Below are 13406 nucleotides of genomic sequence, written 5' to 3'. Positions count from 1 at the left end.
TGTATAGTAGGAAAGCTGAACCCAGTTTATTCTCTCGACTGATAGTTTTGATAGTACTTTATGGTTATGGTAGCTGGTAATTACTTGCAAATGTTTGCCTTTCCTCTTACCGTGTATTTGATTTATTCATTCATGCACAGAATTGTAGTTGGCAGTATTGGCTAAATGCATCTCGCAATCTCAAAGACTACCATTTTGAAATGCACATGCCTTACCCCTGTGTATCAGTTAACGGCATTTGGAAATTTTAATACTGAGGCTGTGGGCATTTGAATAATCTGGTTTTCTACAATAAAAGCAGATTATCTAAAATAATTAGATAATTATTTGGGGAGGACAAGTTTGCAGGGCTATGGGAGATAGCTCTTTTCAACAAGCTGGCACAGACACGATGGGCCGAATGGCCTCCTTTTGAGCTGTATGATTCTATGATTCTATGATATGAAATGTGTTTTTTTCCCCGCCACAGAATGGATGACTTTTACAACTTGTATGAAGTTACTGGATTGAAATGGAAAGTAAGTAATGTGAAAATCTTACAATTTATCTTCATAATCATTGCATGAAATTGTTGGCATTGACCTGAGCATTCGAAAGACAGGCGTTTTCAGCGCGGAAAGCCAGCACGCAAGTGCGATCCCATTGCCGGCAACCACTTCCCCGGAAATGGCAACAGCCAACCATAACTTCTTACGGCGCAGCAAAGTGATGTTGTGAAGGTTGTTTTCATTTTGTGCCCCATTAAAATGCGATCTCTGGGTTTATGGACCCAAAACCATGCATTATAATGAGGCTTTTCCATTTTTTTAATATGCTAAACCACATAAAAGCAATATCTGATAATTGTTATTTAGTAAAATGCTGTTGTAATTCAGATACTTTTCCCCTCCAGGCAAAAAGAAGTGGAGACTATTGGTTTTATGACCTTCCACACACTCCATTTCTTATTTTTAAAGGTAATATTCCTGTGGATTACTTACTCACTATGCAATCCATCCAGCTCTTGCTGCTCATGTCTAATTCTGCTTTAGAAACCCTAAATAGTTCCCTTGCTGAGTCCTGTGAGTCATGGTAGTAATCTCTGTCTTCAAACCGTGTAATCATATTTAGATTTTTAACTGAGTGCTATTTTTACCGAGCTTGATAAATTGTAAAATATTACGGATGGTGGCAAGGTTTGAAGTTTGCGATTTCATCTCAGGCATAACTGATGCCTGTCAACCACTTTGCTCTGATAGCTTATGATATCATCTAAATTCTAGCCACCCCATTTCTTCTTACTCTTTAAGTGGCAGTTGGTAGCAATCTCTGGATGAGAGAGACCTGGGTTCAAGCCTCACTTTGAGACACTTTCAGCTGAGTATTTAGTATGGGTGGAACTTAAGTTCCTTTTCACCTCCCTCCCACATCCCCCTCCTCACATACACACACATACTGGAACAAATGACAGATGTTACCTAGGACTAGAATAAATAAACTTTAAAATTCGTCTCATGATACTGAATTATATGATTTGTATTTGTGAATCAAATTCAGAATCACATTTCCAGCAGATTATAATATGTATTTAAATGATTAAGTTGTTTGTCTCCGACTGTTTTGCTGAACAGACGCCCTACGTGCTCCTTAACCTTGGCCTTCTAACTCCTGCTGTCAATTAGTCTATCTGCATTCTCACAGCCGAGTCCCAGGAAACAACGCAAATTGCATAGAAGAGTGCTATAAATGATAAACCCAAATAACCCTGTTTTCAAGGGCTGGAGTTTATTAATGTAAACACCCAAACTCGGGAGCAGAAAAACTGAACTAACTTCTCACAACTTGGTTTGTGGGCTAACTTGGTTCATCTCATTTAAAAATGCATCAGTTATCCAAACAGAATGTAACAATGCTTTCAATATAATTTCAGACTACAATTATTTTTTTCATGGGAATTTATTAATAACTGAGATTGACAGTGTGAATCCATTTATTGTTTTCTGCTTTTATAGGCATTAATATTCTTGTGAAATCCAAAGCATTTCAATATGCTATGTGTAAGTATTTTTTTCATATTTTACTTGTTATTATCAACGCATGCTGCTAAATTTACTATATTTATTTTTACATATAAGGTGTAAATAAGATTATGACTGGAACAAAGATTTGTTATTGTGACGTTTTAAGGAGTTAGATCTGTGTCTCTTACTAGGTTCTGCCCCCATTCACTGAATAAAATATTTCCATTTTAATGACAAATGTATTGATTTTCAAAAGCAGATTGGATGTATTAATGAAGTAGCAGTTTCTTTGGAAAATTGACTTCATCTCTTGTTACAATGCAATCTACATTTATGTAGTGCCTCTCGTCAAGTTTCAAAGCACTTTGCATAGCTATATAATCAGCAATATAATTGTTACATGATCAGTACAAATGAATCCAAAGGTTGGAAATAATGAGACATGGAGAAGTTTGGGGGACAAAAGGCTTTCCTGGGAAGGAATTACACGATTCATCCTTAGCTCTGGGTTCACAAGAAAGCTCACACTTAAGTACTTTAGTTTTCTAACATGTGATGTCCCTGGTTTATTCTGTAGGGTAAGCTTTGTGGCTTCAACTCCTGTGAGCCCTTGAGATTTGGCTGTAGTCCTGCAATTCTATATAACAACCTAGTGAAATGAAGTCCAATTATCGGAGCGTGATGAAGAAATGATTTGCTATTGATCCACCTGTCTACTATTTCAGATATTGTAATTGCTGTAAATGGGATTTGGATTCTGGCTCATACACTCATGATCAGCGGTAAGAATAGTATTTTAATTTTTACCAAATCTCTTCAGTAAAATAGGTGAGTTGAATGAAAATGCTGTGACTGTCCTATCATTTTGATGGATGTGATTTGGAACAAGCTATTATTAGCTAACCTGACCTGAATGGAGTTGTGGTTCATGCCTTGTAATTCTACTTTGCATTTTGTTTTTCCGGGGTGGTTTTTACATTCTGCCTGCTGCAGATAGTGCCTTCTTCCCTAAGATTGTGCCCTGGAGCTACATTGTGTTTCTCTCAAGTGAGTATCTGTCTTTTCTCAGCCTTTTCGTCTTTTTAGCGCCTTGGGACATAATCCCGATATAAAAAATGCTATATAAATGTAAATTTGTATTCTCGCTTTAGTTAAAAAAGTTACCTTTCAATTTCAATATTAAGTAAAATGTCCTTTTTGAATTTAGATGATAGTTTATCTCAAATATCTGGATTTCTTTTTTGGATTTTAAAGTTATTTCCAAATGCAATGATTATTATTTTTATTACATTTTGAACTAAATTTCAAACTACAGTTTTGTGTGTTATTATATTATGTATATATAATATGTACATATATACTAGTAAGTGTGGAAAAACCTCAGTCATTTCTCCACAAAAGTAACAATTTATTTTTTGTTCAATCGATTGAGATTGAAAAGTCCATTAGCTGCATTAATTTAACGGACTTGTTAAAGATGATACCATAATCTGATATCTTAAGAATGAACCTCACAAAATATTAAAAGTATTTCCTGTTACAAGGCTACCACAAGTCAAATCTTATTGAAAAGGCTTTTGTAAAATGAGTATTGATCTAATAATAGTTTGTGTGTTTCCATATAATTCATACTGTAGCTTGAAATGAATATCTGCTTACATGATGTTGGTTGTTTTATGCAGTTTATGGGGTGGAAATGTTACTGAAGATCAGTGGGCTGGGACCATCTGAATATTTCACTTCAGGATGGAATTTGTAAGTACGGAGCAAATGCAAGTCATTTTGTAATCCGCTGTCGTGAGTCAACTGGCCACAATCACAACTGAGCTAATGGTGTCCACCCTCACTGCCCACCCCTGACATCCATGCATGTAATAATCAATAGGAGACTTAGTTGATTGTTATTCTTTTCTAGCCCTTACTGAACCAGCAAACTACAGCAAAGGCTGTGATTTCAACCTCGAACGTTATGGTTCAGAATGGCTGAAGACAGGTTGTTTCAGGTCCGTATTGTCCTTTGACAATTTGGAGCCTCGAAGAGTTTGGGGGGGTTGAGTCTTGCCTGCGGGGACAACTCTCTGTCCCTAGTGGAATGCATTTGGTCTAATTCAGTTAGTGGGGTTGAGCAGGCCTAACCTGGCTCAACAATAATAAAAAAATGATGGTTTAGTATTTCACTGTGGTAGAGCCAGTTTGGCCAAATCTGAATGAGCTGATTTATGAATTATAACTTATGTGGGCATTGAGTGTTGCAAATATTATATCAATGATATTAATGTTTTGTTAGATCAGCAGTTCACTTCCTCTTTTATCCTTGGTCCTCTTTTTGTCGTGGTTTCAGTTGACCAGTTACATAATCTATTATGGTTTTCTGTAATGAGGAATCCTCACTTTTAGGACATCCCTGGGCCTTAACTGCTTATGTAGGCCACTTTAATGACTTGTGTCAAAAGAGTTGTCTTATACTAGAAAATACTGACTTTATTGTCTACTCTCCCTACTGTACTTTGCTAAATGGAAGATCTTGACATCAACACATTTGAGCAACCAGTTTCACCTTGTAACATTCAACAGCCAAGCCATGATCGCTCATTAACATGTGTAGGTTATCACCCAGAGCCTTACAATGAAGTTGAGGTCTCTTACTGGAGAGTAAAAGGCATGAAAATTAAGAACATGTACATTTTATATCACAGGTTTGATTTCCTGGTCACTATACTCGCGTTTGTTGGAATAATCGTATTAGCTTTCGACATGGAACCATTCTACTTTATTGTTGTTCTGAGACCACTTCAGCTGCTAAGGTTAGTAATTTTATTGCTATCTTTCTACCTTTCCAATTTGCTAAACCTATTTTTGTATGTCCGCTGAGTGCTGAAACACATTTTGCACATTTGAAATTTACATTGATAACTTGCGCATTCTTCTGTGATTGTGTTTTTGATCTTTGGATTTTCTTATTGGAGCAATGAAATGGAAAAGGAAATTATTATTGAACTGAGTAGAAAACGCAAATGTACCTAAAAGGGTTATGCTGTCACATTTAATAAAATAATTAAACTGATTGCCATTAAATGGTGTTTTATTCTAAAATTATTTTCTGTAAATTGTGGAATGTGGGGATTCTGCGTCTGAATCAGCCATTCGTTTAAAATTGAGTGCTGTGCTTTCAAGCACTCTGAGACACTACCACTCATGAACAGCGCTATATAAATGCTATATAAAAGTTGTTGTTGTTAAGTAGCTTGATGCAAAATTTTATCACCCAACAACAAAGATGAGTTGATCCTTAGTTACTGTTTCTGTCTCTTCGAGGTTTGGACTACTTAAGTGTTCTTAACTCCAATTTCTAGATTGTTTAAGATTAAGCGAAGATACAGAGATGTTTTGGACACTATGTTCGAATTACTCCCCAGAATGGCCAGGTATGTTTTTTAAAAAAAAAGTTTCATGTGATTATTTTTTGCTTAAAAAAACTTTAGTCAAACTTTGACCATGTTTTTTTTCTCTCCACCCTGCAGTTTGGGTTTAACCCTACTAATATTCTATTACTCGTTTGCAATTGTGGGAATGGAGTTCTTTGATAATGTCCTGTATAAAAACTGTTGCAAGTAAGTATATGCATTTGATTAAGAAATCATTTACTTCAGTTTCGGTAAATGCTCTGCCTTACTTGAAATTTCCTCAGGCTTTGCTGGGATTTTTTGCTTTATGTTGGGTCTGATCTGGAGCTGACCTTGTACTTTCAGATTAATGATAGCAGTTTGGGGTTTTGAGTTAGTAAAATGTGTGTGTGTGGGTTGGGAGAGGAGAAATACTTTTCTCGGGAGGAGAAATAGCACTTCTATCTCCTCCACTTTGTTTCAAAACAGTCAAGTAGAAACTACTGTTTTCAACTTTGGGCGCCCTTTAGTGGACAATTTAAGAATTGCCTTTGATCGACACATATTCCTTTCTTCCAGGTTATTTAGACCGTGTGTTTATTTACAGATATTTATGCAAAAATTTGTAGAGACAAGAAATAGATTGCAATAAGTTTCAAAAGTATAGATGAATAAAGTAATCCAAACAGGGTTTGGGTTACTTTAAGGGGGAGTCTGAGCATCTCTGCAGAACTGTTCGCCCAAAAGGTGGAGTTGGTGGCTGGAGTTGATTATTTGGGGATCTTTTGGAAAGAAGGGGCACAATTAGCCCCGATAACTTTAAACAAGGAAAAGAACAATTTCAAAAGGAATTACGCCAGGTCATTTAGCTTTTAATGGAAGGAAATATTTTAGGTACTTTAGGAACCAGCATGTGGTTCTGTTGAAATACTTCCAAAAGATTCATCATGTTTGTGTTGTACAAGCTTTCTGGAGTGGCTTCCATAATACATTAGCTGAGCTGTGATGCATCTCTTTTTATAGCAACAGCATGGTGGCAGATTTCTACCGTTGGGAAAACCGCACTGTTGGTAGCAGGACTGTGATACAAGGATACTATTCACTCAATAACTTCAACAACATCCTGAACAGTTTTGGTGAGTAAAATGAGGCTCTGGTTTTAGGTGGGTTAACCTGCGATAAAAGCTTGGAAAATAATTTTTTTTGTTTTTTTTGCAGTAACTCTGTTTGAGCTGACCGTAGTAAACAATTGGTATATAATCATGGTAAGTTGGCTTGTATGTTCCATAAAGAGGAATTATATTCCATTGTATATGCGTCATATTCCTTGAGCTTTAGAAAGGAAGAGAGCTGTATAGTTAGCAACGACTCTGCTGCCCCTCATTACCAACTTATATGCTTTGGATCTGTCTGCATTTCTCTACCTGAACAGGAAGTCTCACACAAAACATCTGTTGTTGCCTCCGACCTGTGGTTCAGAATAGCAACATAGATGACCAACAGACACCAGGAAGTATACATGCATCTCCCTTTTAATATGTGATTATGCCGCGATTCAGTATTACACACTCTCCAATTAACTTGGTGTCAGCTCACTTCTCAGTACTCCAGGTTTGTTACATAAGCACAGGTTATATAACCTTCTGGGTCACATGGCTAAAATGGATAGATTGCTAACTGTCTAAACCCAACATTGGTGTTTTAAAAAAAAAGACTTCTGCAGAAATGTAAATCCTAGTGCTAAGAAGGTTGAGCTCAGTAACCAATTGAGGCTCATTGCTTAATACTGAAATGAACTCTCCTTTTTCCCCATAGGAAGGTGTGGTGTCTCAGACATCATACTGGAGTCGTTTTTACTTTATGACCTTCTACATTGTAACCATGGTAAATAGCCTAAATGCATGTTGTTGTGAAAGTTCTCATTTTGAAACTGACGTGTGCGCGTGTAGTGTTTGTATCTGTGCGTGTGTCTGAGCTTCATGGTTCTTCCTGGGACGTTGTTGTAAGAAAAATGCCTGCTGCATTCATCTGGAGAATACCATTCCTACGATTCACAAAAAATCCTGTGAAGCATTTTGAGGTGTCTACTTCGAACAAGGAAAATTCTATGTACTGTACTCTGATTTGGGAATTTGCATTGAAACGAATGTGTGAATTGACCCAGTTTGTGACTTTTACCAATCTACTATTTTAAATTGTAGGTTGTGCTGACAATTATTGTCGCCTTCATTTTGGATGCATTTGTGTTCCGCATGAACTACAGCAGGAAAAATAAAGACGAGAAAGGTATGTATTATGTCTCTGAGTGTGTATTAACAATATTTTTGGGACATTTCTGTCTGTCGTGTATTTAGTGCTGTGAGAATCAAAGTGCTGTAAATATCTGTGTTTGAGCCAGCACAAATTATTCTGCTTTTCTTCTTGTCCTGACTACACCCTCTGTTCAGTGGGGTCCAGTCTGCTCCATTTCCCCACCATCGGCGGTCGGGCCTTCAGCCTTTCTGCCCCCACTCTTTGGAACTCAATCCCACTGTTCCATTGCCTCGCCCCCTCCCTTGCCTCCTTCAGGTCCTGTCTCAAGACCCTCCTCTTCGACTGCGCTTTTGGTCATCTCCTATCCCTACCCTCTCTGCCTTCCAATCCCCAGATCCCATTCCCCAGCTAGAGTTCAAATCCTGACCGTCCAGCGCCTTGGTATGTCTTCCCGGCGTGAAAGGCGCTGTACAAATGTAATTTGTCATTGTTTTTGCACTACCTGGGGAGGTATTTTCAGGAGCAGGTTGATTTGCACTCGCTGCTGTAAAAACACAGCAGGTTTGAATCAGTATCATCCCTCCTTTTCCCTTGATCGAGTAACGATTAGCAAGAGTGGCTCTTATGTTGCATTTTGTATTCACGTTTTTACCCTTTGATCTTTTCCCACCAGATGATAATGGAATTGTATTTGAGATGGAAGTGACCAAGGAAGAAATTGATAGAATTCTTGAGTTCAATAAACAGAACGGCTCCTCATCATCTGATATATCCGGGCTTTTTAAACTATCTTCTCGAATGACGGGAACTGGCGTATGTTTCTCTTCACTTTCTTCTGTTTTCATTTAAGTTTGGGTGGAAGAGAGGGTGAAGTGGGAGTTGGGGGAGAGAAGGAGGAAATAGTATCTATTCCCTATTCGCAGTCCAATTGCTTTTCATCCCAAAAATGTGCTCAATGTAGTAAATCCTCGATTAATATTGTAATTTCTATGTTTATGGTTAAAGCACTCGCCTTGCAAGCGAGACACCTGGGTTCAATTCCAGGCAGGGCGAAACCTTGGGCAAGTTTCCTTACTCCACACGCCTAATAATAATCTCTCCAACACAAAACAATAATAAATTGGTCATTTTCAATCCACGACTGTTTGTGGGACACTGCTGTGCGCAATTGACTGCCGGATTTCGCCCACAAATATACGGTCAATTCATTTTACAGCATATTCTGTGAAGTGCTTTGAGATGTCTAGAACTCGTGAAAAGCGCTATATCAAATGCAAGGATTATTATCTTAGATCTCCAGCATTGCTAAGCAATTCATGTAGACAACTTCAGATGTTTGGATTAACATTCTAGAATTTCATTTAACAGTTCCTATGTTAAGCTTTTTTTTGAAATAAACCACACATTGCCTTATTATTTGTAAGTCAGCCTGTAATCTCTGCACTGTTCATTTTTGGAATAATTTAAAAAATATAATGCAATTTGACCACTAGGTGGACTGTAATCACATAAATAGCACCAATTGAGAATTCTTATGCAAGTTCTCAAAGAAGGGTTCAGTGTCTCTCACTCTGTGGTCCTCTCATGTGACTTTAGAAGAGGGGGGGGGGGAAAAAGCAATGCCCTCCCTATATTCTTAAATGGTCCATTTGACCATCTTTTCTTTTAAAAGTAGAGCTTTCTTTTTAATTCTTTCTGAAATTTAGCTGAATTAATTTCTGGTTTGTTGCAGCAAGCTAACATGGTTTTTAATGGCCGAAGATCGAGAACTAAAAGTGACCTGAGTGTCAAAATGTATGAAGAAGAGATTCAGGTACGAGAATATGTACTCTTATCCAGACTTTGTGCCATGTCTTCCACCATTTGAATCCATTTTGATCATTTTGTTGTTATTGTATTTGATTTGTTACAATATATTTCAGAGTAAAATATTTTCCTTGTGTTGATTTGCTTTAGTTTAAGTATTAAAACATCCTGTTTGAGAATAGGATCTGATTTGTGGTATTTCTTAATTAGAAATATTTAATTATTACATTTCTAAAACATATCTGATGAAGAAATTTTGTTGAGAAATACTGAAAATAAGACCCTAATATAGTTGAAATATGCTTTTTATTCAAATGCATTATGCCATGTTAACATTCTTGTATTTTGAGATTTAGTCAACATAAATCTGGTATAAAGGACTTTCTAGGTTTCCTTAGCTTGAATTTAATGTTGTCCAAAGGGATATTAATTTTTTTTAGTAAATACAGCATTAAAGCAACCTGAAGTGGTTTAAGTTGCTAAAACCCGTTCTCAGTATATATTTTATCGCTTAATTCAGTTTGGGGAAGCTTTGATGTGGACTCTTAATTCTGCAGCATTCATATTATCAAAAGCTATCCGTATCTATTCGGTTCTCTGTTGTGACATTTCTGTGAACTCCTGTGTTACACTGCAACAAAAAGTGTTCTCATTGCCCGCAGGAGTGGTATGAAGAACATGCTCAGTTAAACCACGTGGAGGATGGTCAGCCGCTGGAATGTATCCTGAACTCTGGAAATCATCAGCCATCTGCCGAACCCCGACTGCGGTCTCAGACTGTAACTTAAGGGTTACAACTTGTTCTCTCTATGCAATAATTATTCAGTGTTACTTTATATTGGTGTTTTGCACATGTGCACTTGGAAACGTTTTCCCCTATTGGAGAAGCTGCTGTGCGGGTAGTGAGTTAGAGCAATCTAAACCCTTGGAAGGGCTAGAATAGTGAGGGACCATAGTCCTATAACTGACGATCATTATGTGGTCACTTTTATCTGCGTTCTGTGGTATGTTTAAAAAGGATGGCATTATATTGATAACCATTTTATGTAAGCCAGTAAAGGTATAAGACTAGTTTCTTTAGGTTTATTTGGTCTTTTGCTTCAAAGTAACTCTTTCACCTTGATGGTACCAAATCTGTTGGTCATAAAAGTGCACGCTGGATAGCTAATCTCCAAAATTTTGTATCCATTCAGCACTTTATATATTTAACAAACTGTTTATGAAATGAGTCAGTTAATTTCTAATGTTACTGGCTTCCCTTTATCTTGTACTTGATCAAATCAGTTTCCCATTGTTCCTTTCTGTTTGATTGTACTCATTAAGCATAAATGAATAGGGTGAACGGGTTAATGAAACCACCTCTTAATCTTGATATCTAGTTATGCCAGATTAGTGTTGCCACTACAGGTGGGAACTTTAGACCAAAATGTTCATTTTTATTCTCCTCAATCATGAACAGTTTTAGTGCAGAATTTACTTTTTAATTGTACTGCAGAGATCTGCTAAGCCAAAACTCTACTTTGGACCCACACATGTGGATTAAATTTACAATGCTCCTGTTTTACAGCAGACTGAATTCTGTGGGTTTTGTGTTTTGAGGAGGCGCAAAAGTTTTTAGATTAGATACTGGCGTTATCCTCACAAATGAATTTTCAAAAACCAAGAATAATGCTTTTCAAAAAAAAATCTCAGCTTTTCTATATAAATATATAATATATATAAATATTTGTTTGCAAGACAAAGCTGAAGGACCTACCATAATTGCTGGATTAATACTTTTAATTAAGAGTTTTTAGTTATTTAATAATTTTAATTAATGCTTTTGGTAAAGAGATACTGGATCTCGGCGAGAGAAAGTGGAACTGTGTGCTTGATGAGGGTGCAGTGGCATTTTTCATAAGAAATCTGCACCTTTTTTGCACATTTCATTCAATAAAATTGAAGCCAAATAGCAGACATGCTGAGCCAGTAGTAGATCAGATCATGTTGAAAGTTTATTTTACTTTCCCTTTCCACCCCACTATCATATGTTGAATTGCTCCCAGTGAGAATGTGTTCCTGGGATAGTGACCATGCTGTGTTTCAATTGCAGTAGATGGCCACATCAGCATCCCGTTTGCAAAATCAGGCACTGGATAGGTAACTGCTGTTAATCTTCAGAGAGGACAGCAAAGAAATAATGCCACCTCATTTCCTATGATGCAGTAAATGACAATGTAAACCAGGAAGTATTTAATTTATATTTTTAGTGCTGAATACAGAAATGAAGTCTTATCCATTAGTCTTGCCAGCAAGTCCCCAGAAACTTATCCCTTAGCCCTGTGCTAAGCGGTTCTGTACATTGACTTGCAGATTGATACAGGAACCCCATCACCAGCGTTATAGTAATAAAGCCACTCAAACATTAGGATAGCTTTTACTGTGAAATGAATCTTCGCCTAAAACAAAATACCATTTTAAAATAAAAACATTTTCAAGATTTCCCCAGAAGACCTGAACAGGCAGAAAACTGGAGTAACCAGAAAGGGGTTACGTTAGCAGGTCCTAAAGAACTAACTGAAAGTAGATCAGGCTTTTACATGTTCATGTAACTATGCATTTGAGAATGTTAATTGATCAACTAACTACATTTTACTTGGGAAACTGAGGAGGCACCAGATAGGATAGTAATATTCATCATTTTTATAGTGTCAATTATTATGCCCCGAACAAGACTAATGTGTGAGCAACTCTCAACATTCAGTAAATCAATATATAATGTATAATTATAAGACAATTGGGCCATTTTCAGCAGACTTTGACCATTTATCTGGTTTGACACATTGAGGTACTTTTTAAAAAAATTGTAAATCTGCTTAAAGTGTTCTTCAGGTGTGACAATAAAACCAAGGGGCCGAAACAGATCATTCTTAAAGCAGGTAAAACTGATTATTTTTCTAAACCACTATTCCCTGTCTGTACATTCTCAAAGAATTTTAAATCACTTGTTACATAGATATGAATCACAAAATTTGAACCTTAAGAATTAACATTCCATGGAATGAGTCCATCAAATTGTATTCTTTGATCTGAATCTGTAATGGGATCTGAGCTCGTCTCAGTTGGAAGAGCAAGTATTGATTTGCTGCACTAAGGTATTTGCATGAGCTAATCCAGATGTTTGTTCAACAGATTTAGATAGCACCTGCCATGTCAGGAGGATGTCTGGGAATGTAAGATGATGGGAGTAAAACTGAGGAGGGATGGACTTCACTTTTACATTTCCTCAGGTTTGATTCAAACCCAGAGGCAATTACTGTAAAAAGCCATAATATAAAATAGCAGCTAATAAGGGAATTCCATGTACCCTCCACCACCTGCCTCAGAAATATATCTGAGCACTGGTGTTAAAGCAATATATGACTACAAGGCATTGTATTATCTGCTCCTGATGTAACTGGAGTTTTGTGCTATTTCTCTTAACTGCGCCTTGCATCCAGCGCTAAAGTAGGTACTGCAACCAAAGTTCCACTGTGTGACAAACTCAAGTACCAGCTAGAGACAAGGTGCAGACACTCCAGTTCTCATGTACTAGTGAAAATGCACTAGGAATAGTTCTACACAAGTAGGAATTCTGCCCAGTTTGTAGCTACCGTTATCAATCGAATTCTGTTCCTATTACATCTCATTAATACAAATAGCACTGTCTTATCAAACCTTTAGACACAGCCTGTATTGGATGTATTTGCTATGCTAATGGTTATTACATTGAAGGTGGTTCAATGCTGCATTTAAACAAAAATCTCCAATTTATTTAACTCTTCCCTCCTTTTACTGGAACTCTATTTTGCTGCCATGCTAAATTGTAATTTAACTTTTTTGCAAAGTATTTAGAAATAAAATAATGCTGCAAATGTTTCTCTAATGTATCTGCCACATCAGCCTCTACAGCAAATCTTTCAATCCATTGGACTTTGACATGAAC

The 13406-nt window shown here is 37.0% G+C and overlaps 1 protein-coding gene across 1 annotated transcript in view; it reads left to right on the top strand.

The window, feature by feature from the left end:
- tpcn1 (two pore segment channel 1) overlaps window positions 1–13339 on the top strand; it is a 30014-nt gene extending 16675 nt beyond the window's left edge. Inside the window, exons 12-27 of the mRNA XM_042337763.1 lie at window positions 470–518; window positions 893–956; window positions 1992–2036; window positions 2726–2782; window positions 2994–3047; window positions 3683–3755; window positions 4697–4804; window positions 5354–5425; window positions 5522–5611; window positions 6407–6519; window positions 6602–6648; window positions 7199–7267; window positions 7585–7669; window positions 8310–8449; window positions 9369–9449; window positions 10105–13339. Of these exons, the coding sequence (XP_042193697.1) occupies window positions 470–518; window positions 893–956; window positions 1992–2036; window positions 2726–2782; window positions 2994–3047; window positions 3683–3755; window positions 4697–4804; window positions 5354–5425; window positions 5522–5611; window positions 6407–6519; window positions 6602–6648; window positions 7199–7267; window positions 7585–7669; window positions 8310–8449; window positions 9369–9449; window positions 10105–10230 (1273 nt within the window). The 3' untranslated portion in view covers window positions 10231–13339. The remainder of the gene's footprint in view (window positions 1–469; window positions 519–892; window positions 957–1991; window positions 2037–2725; window positions 2783–2993; window positions 3048–3682; window positions 3756–4696; window positions 4805–5353; window positions 5426–5521; window positions 5612–6406; window positions 6520–6601; window positions 6649–7198; window positions 7268–7584; window positions 7670–8309; window positions 8450–9368; window positions 9450–10104) is intronic.
- The last annotated feature ends 67 nt before the right edge of the window (window positions 13340–13406 follow it).

Source organism: Callorhinchus milii, unplaced genomic scaffold (genome assembly GCF_018977255.1).
Source record: "Callorhinchus milii isolate IMCB2004 unplaced genomic scaffold, IMCB_Cmil_1.0 Scaffold8, whole genome shotgun sequence".
NCBI lineage: Eukaryota > Metazoa > Chordata > Chondrichthyes > Chimaeriformes > Callorhinchidae > Callorhinchus > Callorhinchus milii.
Note: the sequence above shows the minus strand (reverse complement) of the source record. Positions and strands in the feature narration are given on the sequence as shown.